This window comes from Heliangelus exortis, chromosome 3, assembly GCF_036169615.1.
Source record: "Heliangelus exortis chromosome 3, bHelExo1.hap1, whole genome shotgun sequence".
In the NCBI taxonomy this organism is placed as follows: Eukaryota; Metazoa; Chordata; class Aves; order Apodiformes; family Trochilidae; genus Heliangelus; species Heliangelus exortis.
The window spans coordinates 79,060,817-79,078,238 of NC_092424.1; the positions used below are offsets into that span (position 1 = coordinate 79,060,817).

The 17,422-nt window shown below is 39.5% G+C and overlaps 1 protein-coding gene across 2 annotated transcripts in view; it reads left to right on the forward strand.

Annotated features, from left to right (window-relative positions):
• Nucleotides 1-15,382, forward strand: part of RNGTT (RNA guanylyltransferase and 5'-phosphatase) — a 171,461-nt gene extending 156,079 nt beyond the window's left edge. The window contains exons 15-16 of one of the 2 annotated variants that reach the window (XM_071741359.1): nucleotides 9,750-9,873; nucleotides 12,572-15,382. In XM_071741359.1, coding sequence (XP_071597460.1) covers nucleotides 9,750-9,873; nucleotides 12,572-12,735 — 288 coding nt within the window. In that variant the 3' untranslated portion in view covers nucleotides 12,736-15,382. Of the gene's footprint in view, nucleotides 1-9,749; nucleotides 9,877-12,571 lie in introns of those variants that run through there. The other variant, XM_071741360.1, reaches the window with a different exon arrangement.
• Nucleotides 15,383-17,422: the final 2,040 nt, after the last annotated feature.

The window sequence follows — 17,422 nt, forward strand, 5'->3', positions numbered from 1 at the left end:
AGGTGAAGTCCAACATGTGAAAGGCAGAAAATGTCTCTTCATCCTGTTCTGACAGTCATCCACGTTATCTTTCATTTATTTTGATGTACTGAAATAGTGTTGCCAAAGGCTGTAAAATAATTGATAGCATTGCTTTGTCTCTGGAAGATTTTTTTGGGTTTCTACTGATAAATTATTAAATAGGTCTCAGCTTCACTGTGTCACAGGATTTCTTGGTAGCATGAGTTTAAGTGCTTGAGAGGTAATTAAGATCAGGTTTAGAGAACCTAATGGGAGGTAAATGCTTTCCTTGTTGTGTGACCACAAACCATCTCTCTCTGTTTCCCCATTTGCAAACCTAGAATAATAAACCTTATGAAATGTATAATTTATGAATGAGATAAGTGGTGTTTTCAAAGTATATTCTTTACTATTGGTGCATAGCTCTAGTCTCCTGGTTTGGTGTGTCTTGGCACGCGGTGCTCTGAGTTTGGGGCTTGCTCCCTTTTGCAAAAGCAGACTGAGTGAATAAAGCCCAGAAGAGGGGTAAAACTGCCTTTTACAGGCTAACTGATTGTCAAGGAGCAATGCAAGCCTCAAAATATATCAAGCTGCATGTGAGATGTTTCATCCTGGAATCATTGCTACATTATCAGGACTGCTTTTTCTTGCACTTGGACTGTATCTCATAGAATCATAGAATTGGCTGGGTTGGAAGGGACCTCAGAGATCATCAAGTCCAACCCTTGATCCACTACCGCTGCAGTTACCAGACCATGGCACTGAGTGCCACATCCAGTCTCTTTTTAAATATCTCCAGGGATGGAGAATCCACCACTTCCCGGGGCAGCCCATTCCAATGCTTGATCGCCCTCTCCATAAAGAAATTCTTTCTAATATCCAACCTAAACCTCCCCCGGCACAACTTGAGACCGTGCCCTCTTGTCTTGCTGAGAGTTGCCTGGGAAAAGAGACCAACCACCCCCTGGCTACACCCTCCTTTCAGGGAGCTGTAGAGAGTGATGAGGTCTCCCCTGAGCCTTCTCTTCTCCAGGCTGAACAGCCCCAGCTCCCTCAGCCTCTCCTCATAGGGTCTGTGCTGGAGTCCCTTCACCAGCCTGGTTGCCCTCTTCTGGACCCACTCCAGCACCTCAGTCTCCTTCCTAAACTGAGGGGCCCAGAACTGGACACAGGACTCAAGCTGTGGCCTCACCAGGGCTGAGTACAGGGGCAGAATCCCTTCCCTGGACCTGCTGGCCACGCTGTTCCTGATACAGGCCAGGATGCCATTGGCCTTCTTGGCCACCTGGGCACACTGCTGGCTCATGTTCAGCTTCCTGTCAATCCAATCTATGTCCTTTCTCTGTCTTCCTCACCTGTACAGTTGCTTACCTTCCTGGTGGGGGTGGCTTTTCTCAGAAACCTCCCAGGGATTCCTTGGCCTTCACTGGAAGGATTTTTTTGCTTATTTGTTTCTGCATAACCTGCTGAATAGTTCTGTGGTTTGCTGTGGCATTGTACTGCTTTGTGTGCATCTGTCTCTTGGGTGCTTTCACAGACACCCTCAACTTTCAGTGCTGCCCCCAAGGATTGTTAGTGGCACAGTTATCCTTGGTGTGCCAAATCCAAGGTGGCTGTCTTCTGGCCCCTGCAAAGGTGCTTGCAGGAAAGGATTATTCTTACATTTTCCTACAAATTCCTGAGCTGTAGAGTAGGCAGAGCTCTCTTTGCACCAAATACATCTCTACAGTAAGTTCACAGTGACACTTTGAGAGCTCTGTTATTGCTCTCTGACTGCCTGGGTCTTTACTGCAGTTCCCCAACCCCCTACAGTTTCTTCTTCTTGCATCAGCACATGCTGAGGCTGAAAATTATATGATTTGCTTTTTGAATATGACTTTATTTAAGAACTCATTGCAGGTTCATGAGTCCTTAGCACCTAACTCATCCTTTTCTCAGGTTTTACAGAAGATATACATTAAGGATATATATTCTTTTCCTTTAATTCATGTCCCTGTGATGCTTAGAATGCCACAGCAAAAAATACCAATCTAGGAGGACAGCCATTTATAACTGTCTAATTTAACTGTTCAGGAATGTTTATGGACCCTTGAATCTCTGCTTCTCATTCTTCCCAATGATTTAAAGAAAACAGGTTTTTGAAAACTTAAAAGTTTCCTCAGGAGGTAGGTGGAGATGGCAAAAGTCAGTGGCTCTTTGACTACTCTAAGTGCCCGAGTTACAATGCCCAAAAGCATTCAGAGTTTGTAGGGTTTCTGTGGCTTACCAGGTTCTTTTCTGACTGAGCAAACCAGAAAGGATAGAAAAAATAGTATCTTTAAGAGTGTGCATTATTGTTGTGCAAGCACATAGGTATTTTCACACCATGGTCTTAGCAGTTACATCCTTTGTTAGAGATACCAGTGTTCCTCTGTGAGTCCTAAACAAAACTTAGAAAAATATTGGTTTCTTACAGATAGTTCAGATGGTGTTGCAAGGTCAGGTGGGCAACAGATCTACCAGGATACATTAAGAAATCTATTTCCAGCTTGCATGGAAAGTCATTAAACTTGTAATGTTAGTCATAAGAGGAAAGCTTTTTATTTCTGGTGCTTCCATCAGTTAGTTGTCAGAAAAAAACCCAGGACTCCAACCCATTTTATATATCACAAAATAGTTTTCATATTTGAAATGTCTACATGGAAGACTGAGAGGATCTTTGTAGGTTGTTTTCAATGTGTTTTTTTGTTGTTGTTGTTTTTGGTTTTTTTTTTTAACTTCCAGTCTACCATTCATATTTCATTATTTATTCTTTCTTTTCAGCATATAATATTTTCTCAGTTTTAAAAAGCCTCACTCATGTGGTTTTGAAATATGATTTTTCTTTTTGCCTGTTTCCATGATTTCCAGTGCTTGGTGTGTTAGCATTGTGGTTTAATTTGGTGTGAACAAAAATGTTAAAATTTTTATATTTCTTAATGTTCCTTTCCAGGAGTGAGATCTCAATATTGGATCATTTCCATTTCGTATGTACACAAGAAGCAGCATCGTTACACTTAGAAGGCTTCTTTAATATTAAATAAACATATCAGCTGCATTGTGTTTACCCATGCTGATAACCATTTGTTGGGTAATACATCACTTAAAAGGAAACGCAGTCAGTATGTTTAATTCAGCAGCAGAATTGGTTACCAGTGCTCTTGTTTTACTTCCAACAAAGCCATGGTTTTTATTAAATATTCTCTTGAATAATATTAAGAAATGCGTATTAAGTTACATTACAATATCTGTTTTAGCTTGAGCAAAAATGTGAAGCAGATTATTTATTGATTATTATTAATCAACTTCTGCCAGTTGACAGTATTAATGTTTGTGTTCCTGTGTATACTCATGGTATGAACTGGCATTTAGTAACCATCTCTTAAATTTTTATAGTTTTTTGAGAGGTTTTACTGTGGTACACGAGATACTTCATGTGAATGGGGATAAAAGATCTTTAAAAGGATCTGAAAAACCTGTCCAAGAATTAAGAAGAAGCATTAAAAAAGAAACAACTGTAATCTCTATTAGGTACTGTGTTATGCCCTGTTAGTGTTGGGCACTCTAATAACTACATGGCTACTGACTCTCAAGGATATTCTTAATCAAATCATTAGAATTTCTTATGTTCATGTCATCTGTATTTGCTTCTAAGAGTGCTTTTCCTGGATAGTCCTTGCCCATACAACCACTCCTCTGGAAAGGTGGGCAATGCACTAAAATCATGCACTTCAAAGCTTTGCTTCAAGTGTATTCTTAAAATAAAGAGGAGGCCTGCTTCTCACACCTCACTTCCTCTCAATTGCCTTGGTTTGACATTAAGGTCCTTGGAGTTTTGGAGTTTGCTTCTCACCCTGAAGTCTTCGGTCTACAAAATTATCTCATTTTGAGTTTAGTTTATCCAGAAGTTGGTTATTTTGTTACTGCTGCTTCTTGATTTTTTTCTATCTCCATCTTGGTCTTTCAGGAAGTCTTGACCCCTTATTTTCCCTCAAATTCCCATGTAATTTTTCATTTTGTTCTTTGACTGTTGTTGCTGCTTCTCTGTGGTCTTGAGATGGTGCCCTGAGTATTGTGGAGTCAAAGTACCAGGGGCAGGTGAATTCACTCTGTCACCTAGGACATGCCACATTGCTTCAGAAATTTAAAATTAAGTTGTGGGCAGTCACAACATTTGAGAGCAATGCAGAAATGAGGATTTGAGGTGTGCTGTTCTGCTAGAGAGATTTTATTTCCTAAACTAATTTGGGGCTGAATGTATCCCAATACCCTGAGGGAAAGGATTGCAAATGTTATGATTTTGGGGGACGTTTCCTAGAAAAACGTTTAATTTTTGCAGGACAGCTGACTAGAGAAGAAGTGGGCTCCAGTTCTCCTGCAGTTAGAGACAGGAAAGAAACCAGGTTTCTCCCTCATGAGCACACAACTGACCATTTGTTTTCAGATGTGCTCCTTTCTCTTCATTCAGAATGAATCCTAATGAAGAAAACTTGGTTTCAATATCAAAGAGAGTAAGAATTACTTTCTAGGCCTTACCTGGCAGCTATAAACTTTTCTGCCCTCCAGGCACTGAAACTTCTGTTTAGAAAAAGAAAACAAATGGTGTACTTTAAACCATCAAAAAAGAATGTCCTTATTGCACATTGCAGCTGTAAAAAGAAAAGGCAGTTTCTTTTTAGAAAACAGAAAGCCATTACATCAAGTGTCTATCTTGCCTGTGTGTTATGGTTCCTTTTTTTAATTCTGTATTTAGGAATAAAGATATTTTTAATTTTGTAAGATTTGAACTGCTGCTTTTTCTCGTTTGTTCTCTGACAGAAGTTAACATTTTCTGCATCTGCTATTATGATCATTTCTTCTGGGGTTTTTGAGATAGACCAATGACTAGGGATGTGGAGTAAACAATAGAAATAGGTGATTTGAAGAATGCTTTTCTTTCTGTAAATATTTGGTAATAGAGGGGAAAGTGCAACAAAAATGCATTTAAAGAGAGAAAGGATTTGAAATGGAATGTGTTGAGATTCTGCTTACAAACATCACTTTCTATGAAGAGGATTATTTACTTGAGCTAAAATCATTTCAGTTGGTTTGAGAATAATAGGCATATGGAAACACCAGGCTGCTTTTACTCAAGTCTCCATTTATCTAAAATCTTCCCTTTTTTTTTTTCTTTCTAAATAAGTTGAATATGGGAATGCACTTGTGAAATTTAAGCTTTTAGACTTGCTTTCTAAAACATGAACTTAATTACCTTAAAATCTAAATTCTCATCAGTAATACCTCGTATGTAAAGTATGGTTTGCCCAGGAATTTCATTCTTTTTTGGAGGTAAGGGTGATGAGACAATGTTTGAGCGATATCTTCATATAAAATATGTATGCTTGAAGTAAATGAAAGAATGATTTAACGGGTGGAATGATGGACCAGTCTGATGATCAAGTGAGCAGACTGCATTCAATGTAAATGGTGTCTCCTCTTTTTCACCTGAATTTATTATTGTTTCACATTTTGCTCTGAATTAACATAAACCATAGCTGCATATAAACACTCTGTTGTGTTTCATCTCAAAATGGCTCCATTATTCTGTCAGGTGAGATAATTTGAAATGGATTGGATATTTCACTTTTTGATATGTATTTTTAATTTCTTTCAGAGCATAATGGGTGCACAAAGACTGGAAAATGGGAGATTTCCTTAACCTTAATTGTCAACATTCTTAGAAAATGTGATAACCTTACCCCACCTTAGTTTTTCCAAGTGAATAGCCCGGAAGACAATGGCAGTGGGAAGCCTTTCTCAGCAGGGAGAGGAAGATAGCTGTCATCTTCATATAATCTGACATTCTTAAGCAATGATCTTCTTTTATATCCAGTCTGATTTCCCAACAAGCTGTTGCTGAAATGGGGATGCAACCCTGGCCCACTTTTTTTTCTAATCACCCCCTGCAATCTAGCAGTAATGTAGCAAAACACTTTCCCATAGGAAGCTCATTTATATTTTTGGAAAGTGATTTCTGTTAGGCAAGTAGGGTGTTTCCTGAGAAGGAGATTGAATGCAGTCAGAAACAACAAATGTTACTGCAGAGGAACAGTTTTCCTTTCTTTTGAAAGGAAAGTAGGGTGCAGGTTGATTTTTGCTCTCTCCTAGGGGACAGCTTTGGCCCAGACCAGAGGTACTGTTCAGATGCACCACCTCTGACAGCCCCATCTCCCACATATGATCTTCTAGACTTCTAATTCTGACTTGCTGGCTGCAAATAGTCTAGGGAACAAAAATTTAATTAAGAGACACTCCATGGAATCCTTAGTGTGGTGGGAGTTTCCATCTTGAGAATGATGAATGCTGGTTCAATGCATTTTTATCAGCAGCATGGCAGAAGCATTGGCACCGTACTGAAAGCATTGCTGCTGCTGAGCAGAAGCATTTTGGCTGAGAACTGCCATCATTCCTAAGACACTGTGAAGCCAGAAGTACCTCTCAGGAAACTAAAATGATGGTGCACTGTTCAGATACTCCTGTAATACTGTAATACTTAAGGGGGAGGGTGAACCCAATACTGTAACAGGAGAATCGCAAAGACACTTGCTCTGAGAGGCTCAGAATGCATTCACAAAGGGAAGGAAAATCAAGAAAGTTAAATCTGACAGTTTCTCTGTCCCACTTTAAAGCTGAAATACCAGAAAGTAGCTTGCAGGTGTAATTTTTTTATTATGTTAATTATGTCTATAAGGATCACTGTTCGGGCCTGTGCATAAACAGCATGCATTAGAAGTCTACTAAGGTGCAATAGTAGGTGAGTTTTTATTGCTGAAAATCATATTTTGCTCAAAATACTTGCAGTCTTGATCAAATGCCCAGCAGCTTCTAAAATTTGAAAGAATATTGCAATAAATACACTTAAAGACTGAGGTCTCTTAACAAAGTACAGGGAAGAGCAGGTGCTGTATTGGCCAAGAGGGCCAATGGCATCCTGGGGGGTATTAGAAGGTGTGTGGTTAGTAGGTCCAGAGAGGTTCTCCTCCCCCTCTACAGCTGCATCTGCTGAGGCTGCATCTGGAATATTACATTCAGTTCTGAGCCCCTCTGTTCAAGAAGGACCAGGAATTGCTTGAGAGAGTCCAGCACAGAGCCACAAAGATGATTAAAGGAGTGGAACATCTCCCTTAGGAGGAAAGGCTGAGAGCTGGGTCTCTTCAGCTTGGAAGAGACTGAGGGACAACCTCATTAATGCTTATAAATATGGGAAGGGTGAGTGTCAGGAGGATGGAGCCAGGCTCTTCTCAGTGATGTCCAGTGATAGGACAAGTGGTAATGGGTGCAAGCTGGGCCATAGGAGGTTCCGTGTAAATATAAGGAAAAACTTTTTCCCTGTGAGGGTGACAGAGCACTGGAACAGGCTGCCCAGGGAGGTTGTGGAGTCTGTTCTGGAGACACTGAAAACCCTCCTGGATGAGTTCCTGTGTGACCTACACCTGGTGATCCTGCCCTGGCCAGGGGGGTTGGACTCTCTGATCTCTCAAGGTCCTTTCCAGCCCCTAACATTCTGTGATTCTTTTGTAAAATAATTGCTGCAGCTTGCAATTGTTACAGACTATGACCATTTGTTTTCTATCAGGAAAATTCATTTAAGTCATTGCTTTGGCAGGTGTTCATATTTTGTGGAAAGATCTATCTTCCAGATTGCTAATGAATGGCCAAGCAAGTATCTAGATAGTTAATAATACTGCTTAATTGCCACAGTCAGATAAAGCTGCCATCTAATTTATTGCTATTCTGAGCATCTGAACACTGGAAGAATGATAAAACCATGAGGAAGCTGTATGAGGTGGTTGGTTAGTTGAAGTCATTGCCTGCAGTTTTATACATTTCTGTCTCTAGCAAGTGATCCTTCTAATATTTCCCTGCTTTGACAGAAAATCAGACACATGCTCATACCCCCTGCTGCCCTCACTTCCACTTGGCAGCTGGATTTAAAGTAAAATACTTTCCCAAAGCACTGCACAGCCAAGAGCTTCTTCCTGGGTTTATGTATCCATAGTGTGCTAGAAAAGAGTATTGTGTTTTCCTGCATACACCTAATGGAACATAAGTACATCCACAAAAGTGTGTCAGTCAGGCATCTTTAATGTATTTACAGCTTTTCAACGTGGATAGAAATAAGTGGTGCTGTGCAGAGCATGCTGCAAAGGAAATGATTGGTGATCCGTGCCATCAGTTGATTTCATCCAAGTGACCATCAGCAGACACAGACTTCATTTAAGGATTAAATGATTTTAGGAGGAAAGCTCTTTGCAGGCCACGGAATGGATGAAGAAATAAAGTGTGGCATAGAGGCCTGACTCCGACTCCTGTCAGTCCTGCAGCAGGGCAGGCCTTGGTTGAAAGCAAATTTAACAAAATTGTCTTCTAGTTTCATGTTCACTTGACAAGTAAAATCCCAGGGCTCCTTACCTGCTAATGAGCACAAGTAATCATGGTAAATACCAAGAAAAATGTTAGGGTTTTGCTTATCAAATTAAGGGTGTATGCCTAAGAGGACTCGATCCATGCTCAGAACTTTTTCATGAGTTAATTGCCTGGAAATTAGTGGAAAAGAATTTCATGGGCTTTTCCACTGTATGTGTTACTAAGCTGTCTGGAGACAGTTATGGCCTTTTTCAAATGGGCATCCCTCTGACAGCAGTGAATTCCTGTGTCACTGCTCAGGAGCAAGTAGACAACAGAGGTAAAAAATTATGTTAATGAACTGCCACAATCAGTCCCTTTTTATGAGAGCACTTCTACACAAGATCCCAAATCCAAACAGTTCAGTTACCTTGTACAGCTTTTCATTGGTGAACTGTAGCAAACTAAAAGCAGCTAGCAGCTAAATACAGCTTTATACTTCTAAAGAGTCCCTTTGGAAAAAAGTATATGGGTAAAACTGTTAAAGTGTTAGATAAGGTTCTCAGGTTGCCATGGTTACTTGAAAATTTTGCATTGTATCATAGATTAGGATGCATAGGGTGAAGTAGCCAAAACAACTAGGAAGTCCAATGCATATAAACTACATTTCCAAACCACACAGCATTGCCAGGTAGAAAGATGAATAGCTCAGGTTAGTGGCTGCTGACAAATCTATGAATCAATAGAGAGAGGCCTGAAGGAGATTTTAGAGTGTATGTGATTTGAAATCCTGCATTATTTTGGGGTGACAATCTTAATTTTTAAAGACAAAAGAAGAAATGGGGAAAAAGAAAGAAAGAAAAAGGAAAGTCCTCAGTAATGTAAAGAGTGACATTACATATCATAAGCTCTTTCTTTGGTATTGAAATCTGACATTTGGCTTTGAGACCTTCAACAAAGAAGGCTGATGAAACATGGATAATACATTTCGTGCACTTAGGCTGGCAGTAGCACTTACACTGGCAGCAGTTTATTCCCATGGAAACCTATTTGCATGTGGGCCAGTAGTGACTTTTTTCCCCCCTCTGGTAGAGCTACTGATGTTTTAGCATAATATAATTGCTGCATATTGACAGCAGATATGAAAGGTATTTTTTAAATGTTGACTAGCTGAGCATATGTATAATGGAGATGCAGTCTGTGCAGTTTTTCTCTATAGGATGGAGGCATGTTGCTGAAAAATGCAGGGCAGCTTTTGATCTTCTACTATTTATCCCCAAAAGAAAGAGGAAAAAAAAAAAAGTTAATAGTGTTTATCCCAAACTTTTTTTTTTTTTTTTAAACAGGTGACAAAGGAACTGAAACAGTATGACAATAAGATTATAGAGTGCAAGTTTGAGAACAACAGCTGGGTCTTCATGAGACAGAGAATAGACAAAAGCTTTCCAAATGCCTACAGCACTGCCATGGGTGAGTAGATTAATTTACTTTAAAAATTTTACTTTTTTATCTCTGTTTCAGTTCAAGGAGGGAAGACTCTCTGTGTTCTCATTTCTAGGCTGAGTTCTGACATCTCTAACTTATTATAGTGATACCTCATCTTACAAATGCTTATGTCATGATTAGCTTTTACATAGAATGAATCCTTTGGCTTCAGGGTTATTTGATGAAGTCAGTTAAACAAATATTCTGATGCAGCTATTTAGCAGACAATGCAGAAGTAAGTTCCTAAGTCTTTGTAGAACTGGAGATACTTCCTCAAAGAGACTTTAAATGGCAGGGCATGCCTTTTAACTGAGACCCAAGAAAGTTCCAACAGATGGCTTATCAGAAAGTAATGCAAACTGGCACGCTATGAGTTGAATTTTTTGAGCAAAAAATCCATTATAATTTAAACTGCCTTCAAAATGTGAAAGCCATTATTCGGTAGATGGGCTGCCAAAATTAATGGGAGAAAATGTTAGTTTCAATTTCTACAATACAATGATGAGGGAAACAAATGAAAGGTGGGGGTATATCCCCACACAGCTGCGGTATTTTTATGTTCTACCAAAAAAACATTTTGCCAAGTATTGTAAATTTAATGATGTTGTTTACTTTCAGGTGAAGCATAAGAGATTGAAGCGTGCAAGGCTGAATAACAATAGTCATGTTGATAAGGACTTTTGTTAAGTGCCAAAATGAAGTTTAATCATGTTTAAAACTATGCTATTTTCTGGAACACCCATAGATACTGTAGGATTTTCTCTGATGCCTAAGCAGGGAGTCGATTTTCTTGAATAAACAAAATGTGGTCATTTTGCCAGGAGATATTAGATATGTTGGCACCTTAGGGAAGCAGCACAGAACATAGCTGAAATACTGAACTGTCCTGCGAGGAAAGAGGAATGAGTCACAAAAGGCATAGAAGTACAATAACATCTCTTTGTCACCATGACCTAAATTTCTCTTCATGGAGCTTTCCCTTCTTTGAGGAGCAGCATCTTCTTATTCCCTTTGTTCTTAGGTGGAAACATAGTTCTTCTCTTTTCACTTTCTCTATTTGATGACCAGCTGCCTTACACCTTTAATTTTTTTCACCAAAACAACAAATTTCCAAAAAATAAAAATTAAAAGAAAATTAAATGCTACAAGAAGAACTGTTCTGTAAGAAATGTTGCAGATTTTCCATGGATGTTTGCAGTACAGAAAGTTTTCTTCTGGCTTTAAATTTACACTTTTGGTCATATTTCAAAATCTCCATAACTTGCATTTTCTCCTTTGAGACCTTTTTTGTCCCTTTCTCCAGATCCTTCTTCCATTACTTGCTTTCTCCAGTATGAAAAATACTATTCCTTTTGCCCTGTGGTTGAAGTAGCAACCAAAAAAATACCTGTCTCCATCTTGCTTCAAATTGAAGAGAGTAATGCTTTTTGAGGAATTAAGCTAGAACAGCCCTTAAAAAAATGATGTAGAGTTATACCAGCTGCTTTGTGGCACAAATTCTATAACTAAGCTACTGGTAATCCGTGCTTTCCAGCTGCTCAAGTCATGTGCAGTGCAACCTTTTCAGGAAATATAAATGCAAGAATGAAAAATAATGCTAGGAAGCTGTTTTATCAAAGTAATGCTTTGAAGAGCTCTGGAATTCTGCAGAAAAGAAAGGGGTGTTTTTAAGAGTCAGGAAATTGTATGTTGATTGTTATACTTACAAATGTTATTTTGCAAGTACATTTTAAGGAGTCTCAAAGCTGTTTAGTACTCTGGTGGGTCAGTAGGTTGGTTTGCATGGAAATTGCAGCCATACTGTGATGAATCCTAGCTGATTCTATGCTAGAAATTTTCCTCTAATAATTTTGTACTTTTTCCAAGATAGTAGTAGGATTACTACTTAATTTCATGTTCGTTATATTTTCCCTCCACCCTAAGCCTCTTGGGAGCATTAATTAGAGGGGTGTGAAGTTACATAGGAAAAGTATTTAAAATATTTCATTTATTTTAAGAGAAGTAAGCCTTCTTATGTGTTCCCTGGAATACTGTGGGCCATTACCTTTGAACTATGACCTGGGATGTCATGTGAACTGATCCAGGCTTGCTTGTATGTGCATGCCTTGGCCACCATGCACGACCATGACCTTTCCTCCATGATATGGTCTGGGTGGTAGACACAAAGCTTGCTTGGTGTCAGGTCTTCTGCCAGATGAAGGTATATGGATTTAAAAAAAAAAAAAAAAAAAAAAAGTTCTGTGAATTGTGAGTTTATGTTATTTATAGGGCTTAGTGGTGGAAAAAAGTTACCTTAATCCAAAGGCTTTCAATATTAATCCAGTCTTGTTACTAGCTCTTCAGGTTTGGTGAGTGTTTTAAAGCCATGTTTCACCACACTTCCATTGCTGCTGCTTCCTCAGTGTGTCAGTTCTTGGCATTGTTGTAGCTGCCCCATGAAGCCTACACCTCCGTGGCCTTTTGTTGCTTATTTTAAGGAGAGCAGGGCCCCACGACACTGCTTTGCTTTCTGGAGGCCAAAGCCAAAGCCCTTGACTCTTGTCTTGTGAAAGTCCACGTTTAAGGCTGAATACTTAAGCTGAATGACGTTACTTATTTTAAAAGCAAAGAGAGGGTGAAATTATTGAAGTGCCAAATGCAGCAAATCAGTGCAGTAACTTGAGACTATGTTCTTTGTTCCCAGCTGTATGCAACAGCATCCAGAACCCGGTGACAAAGGAGATGCTGTTTGAGTTCATTGACAGATGTGCAGCAGCTTCTCAAGGACAGAAGCGGAAACACCACCTCGATCCTGACACTGAACTCATGCCACCCCCGCCACCCAAAAGGCCACGTACCATAACATAAGGCTGTGTCTCAGTGGATCGTGTGTTTACAGTTCTGCAGAAGGCAAAATGCAAGTGTGAAGGCTGGAAAAAAAAAAGAAATCTGAATTGCTGTATATACTCGGGTGTGGTTTTTTGAGTTGTTGTTTGTTTGGTTTTGTTTTGTTTTTTTAAATTCCACATACGAATGGACATTGTTTTGTATCTGATAAATTCAACTTTACCTTATGGTATTTGAAGATGAAATTTCCAAAGCTTTAGGCAAGAACAGTACAATGAAGTGAACGGAAAGCCGCCTTGTTTATATACGGATCTTTTTTCACCTTTAATTTATAATGTCAGCAATCTGGAACTGAGAAAACATTGGAATGCTGTACTTTTTAGAGGCTATGTTTAAAAAAAAAAAAAGAAAAAAATAAGTGTTTTTTTTATTATTGTTATTCATCTGGTTGCAAATTGTCACCCATAGTATAATTGGTCATAGTTTCCCTGCATTTCTGAGATTTTTGTTAGCTAACAGCAACGCTGATTGTGCTCTGTGTTGGTTAAAAACTACACTGCCTTAGATATCACTAAATTAAAAATTAGCTGGGTTTTTGTTGCTGAAATATTAAAAAAAGTGAATCCTTCTTGTAAATAGCATCCCTTTGAAAGGAGATGGGCTGGGTGTTTGTTTTTTCCCTGTTTGAACCTAACACACCAAACATACAGCGGGCTGATTTTAGCTTTGCCTTTTTAAGTTTACCTTTAGATAAGGAAGGCACCAAATCCTTGGTATTAAGATCTGTGTTAAGAGACTGTTTCTAGTACAGGGCTTCATTCTCCACGGTGATACCACTGTAAATATTACTAAAAAGTGCATACACATCACTGTGATATGCAAGACTAATCAGCAGTGCTAATCATGATGTTTTGGATCCAGGCACAAAACGTCAAAAGAAATGCCAGATAGCTCCTGTGTAACAGAGAAGGTAGTTTTCGTGGGAGAAAGCCATGTCAGACAGAAAGTCTGCTGGTTTAGGTAATTGCAGGGCAAAGATAAAGTTTTAGAGGGGTGGATGGATGTCTCAGGGAACAGGACACCAATTTTCAAAGTTGGAGTCATCTGACCTGCAGCACCGTGCTCATCCCCTGCCTGACTTTCTTTCATACCAAAGGAAGAAGCACACAAATGCCCTGATGGCTCTTGTGCAGGACACTGGCACGTGTTTAGTTCTTAGTTTTAAGAAGCTGCATTCTGCTTGTCTATTGCAGGAGTTTTCCTGAGCTGGGATTAATTGGAAACCAAATGCAGATTTTAAAGTTTACTGTACATTTCTCACACAGGATTCGAACGGACTCTTTCTGTGTTTGACTTACTGCGTGAGTCATCAACTCATTCAGCAATCTGATCAGTGAAGCTCATAAATTTGTGATAACTAAAATGCATTTCTGTTTAAATGAGTGTTAATTAAGTCTGTAGGCAGAATTAACTCCTATGGAAACATTAGGACTATGCTTTGTGGTGGCTTCTCTAGTTGTTTCAGCCTATTGTATAAACGCACACAGCATCATTTAGATGGCATTCCTAGGATCTCTTTTTTGGAATACTCCATATTGTTTTAGAGAACTGAAGAAGTTACATAAGTTACTTTTTATACTATGGTAAAACTTGAGGGGAAAAAAAAATCCGTTCATAAAAATCGTTTTTTTCAACTGTACATAGTTTCTGCATATTACCTACGGAAAGGATATCACCTATGCAAGGTTGCAAAATTATCTCCTAAAAAGAGCCTTATGAATTTGATGTGAAAACCTATGCAGCCTCTGTGCATCTTGCATTGAAACACACAATTATTTCTTCACTCAGTATAAATAATTTCCCCCAGATTATACTTGTCATCGAGATTGTCATAACATATACTTTGTCATTGATCTTCATACTTCCGTGGCAATTACAATGTCTGTGATGATCACAACCTTCTCTGTGAGGTTAGGACATTTCATTCTTGCAAGGATGTGTCCAGGTAATTTCATCTCTCTCCTTTTCAGCCCTCGCATCTTGTATTTCAACAAGACCTGGCTTCTGGTTTACTTTTTACTTCAGAGCTGCAGCACAGCAGGCTGTCTTCCATATGCATTCCACCAAGTCCACGAATGTGCTGTGGCCCTTGTATTTTGACAGAGTCTTTTTTTCCACACTCAGCTTGAGGTAGCTATTTTGGAAGGGTAATGACTCTGAGAAGGTTTAGACATCCAGATTCACATTTGATTGTCAAACTCTTCTTGCACTGTGACCTGTAGCTTTTTAGAGGTCAAGCATCTTTGCTTTTCTGGAAAAGGAAGCTACTGGAGAAGGGTTGAATGAAGAACCTGATGAAAACAAATGGAATGTCACTTGGATCAGATGGGTTTAATGCTGTGAGAAACACAAAACCTCCTTTCTCTGCTACTAGGAATTGAAGAGGTTGAAGCAAAGAAGCAAAGAAGAGTCTGTGCCAGGAAAATAATAATGGTAAAAACAAAACAAATCAAAACCCTAACTTGTCTGTTCTTTGGTGTACAGCATGAATTCATCCACTGTTTTGTCAGTTGTTAAATTTGGTTTCAGTGGAGTTTCCAGAAAATGTAAGTACATTCCTCCACAAACTGTGTATTAAGTATTTTAATAAAGTCAGTGGTTTAAAATACTTCTGCTAGGGATGTGTTTCCTTTAGGTATCTGTGCAGGCACCACCGTGGTGATGTTACTGTTCAGTCCTTCAAGAAAATTTTACGCATTTTTCAGAGGTCAGTGGCTTTTCTCTCATGTAGAAGCCCCCAGCCCAGTGGTGGCCATGATCCGTTATGCAATTTTTAAGTACAATTTGCTCTTTATGAGAGCACAACCAGAAAGAAAACACAATGCAGCAAGGCAAACCTCTTTTAGGGCAGGGTGCTCCAAGGTCCAACCAGGTGTTCCAGAAGAAACTCACGAATAGTGCTGTGAGTCTAATGCTCTCAGGGCTGACCAGCCTGGATCAGTGCTACTGCTCCAAAAGTAGCCTCCCCTCTGGCTTCCTCAGGACTGAGCTTTATTGGCCCCCTAATCCTGCTCATGCGCAGTAGGGGCCTGCCCTAATCAGGCACAGGTGGGCTTAACACAAGCTCATGCCCACTACCTGGCAATTAGTGCCACCTGGTTGCCTCATTTCACTACATTTCCCACCCCCCCCTTTTTTTTTTTTTTTTTTTTTTTTTAAGAACTACCGTGACAATTGTAATAAGTACATAATAAACACAAATACAACAAAAATGACAATTCCTTTTTTTGTTTGGTTGGGTTTTTTTGGGTTTTTTGTTTTGTTTTTTTTTTGTTTTGTTTTTTTTTGTTTGTTTTGTTTTTTGGTATTTTTTTTAAGGAAAACAAAAAATATAAGAAGTTCAAAAGTATCAACAAGGTTATTCAGTTTAAGCTGCTGGATGATGCATCGTTGTCCATTAATGATCTGGTCACGGCAGGGCGTGTCCATTTACTGGGTGCCCAAAGAGGTCCGGAGTCTGTGGAGACACAGCTATAACCTCTTCCAGTAAACAGTAGCAGCTTGGGCCCTAATCAGGCACAGGTGGGCTTAACACAAGCTCATGCCCACTACCTGGCAATGGTTGCCTCATTTCACTACAACACAAGGCCCATGAAGTACACAGTTTATGACCAGCTAACATTATGTAGCTCACCCATTTGGTGTCAAGTGTAGTTGAAGGGAAAGTTGTTCAAGAGGCCTGCATGGGTCTTCCCTGTTTATTTATCATCCAGCATCAACCTAGAGCTAGTATCCCACCTACCTGTACCAGCTCCTGGACATGTGTTGTAATAGAGCAGCTTCTTTCCACAGGCTGCAGCTGTCTGGAGTGCATCCTTCAGGAACTAAAAAACTCATCTTGCCTGTCAAAATTCCCTTCTAATTAAGATCCTGCCTCCACTGCTAGTGTGTTCTTGTTATGTGCACATAACAAGAACTTCTCAACCATTTCTGATTTTCTAGTGTTTGAGTGTGAATGCTGAACCAGGTCTGGCGTGTGAGCACACCTGGACAGGTACAGTAACTTCTCTAACCCTTACTCAGTATTCCCCTTTGTATGCAATTTGTGCCCTGGAGCAGCCCTTTAGGATTCCCACTCCTCAGTGTAGCAGCTCCTTGGTTTTGTGCCTGAGAGCTGTGACTTTATGTGCATAATGTGTGATGCAGTATTGAATCTTACGACCTGTGTATGTTCACAAAAGTGTCAGCAGAGTGAGCAGGTTTTTTAGGATTCATCTGTAGTCAACAGAGAGAATGTGAGCTGAAGCCCAGTTTGTTCCTCCTGCATCACTCTTGCATGTCTGTCTGCTCAGTGTTTCCTCTCAGTTCTTTTTCAGTCGATACGATCTGTAAAATTTTATGCCATTCCCATCTGTTACTAGGACACTAATACCCTGTGGTGTCACTTTGGCGAGCAGAGTTAAATATTTTTTTATGGAGGGTAAGTTTCATTGCAGCAAAATTCTTGCAGTGGTCAATTAAATTTAAAATCTCATTAAAAGTATCCAATTAGTTGGTGAAGAGTTGGTCTATTAATTTTCCATAGATTTTATTGTTTTCCTTTGGACCTCTGATCAAATCCTAAATCCAAGCAGTTCAGTTAACTTGCATGGGAACAACATTTGGCCCGGTCACTTCCATCCCTCCACACGCAGATTTTGCTTTCACC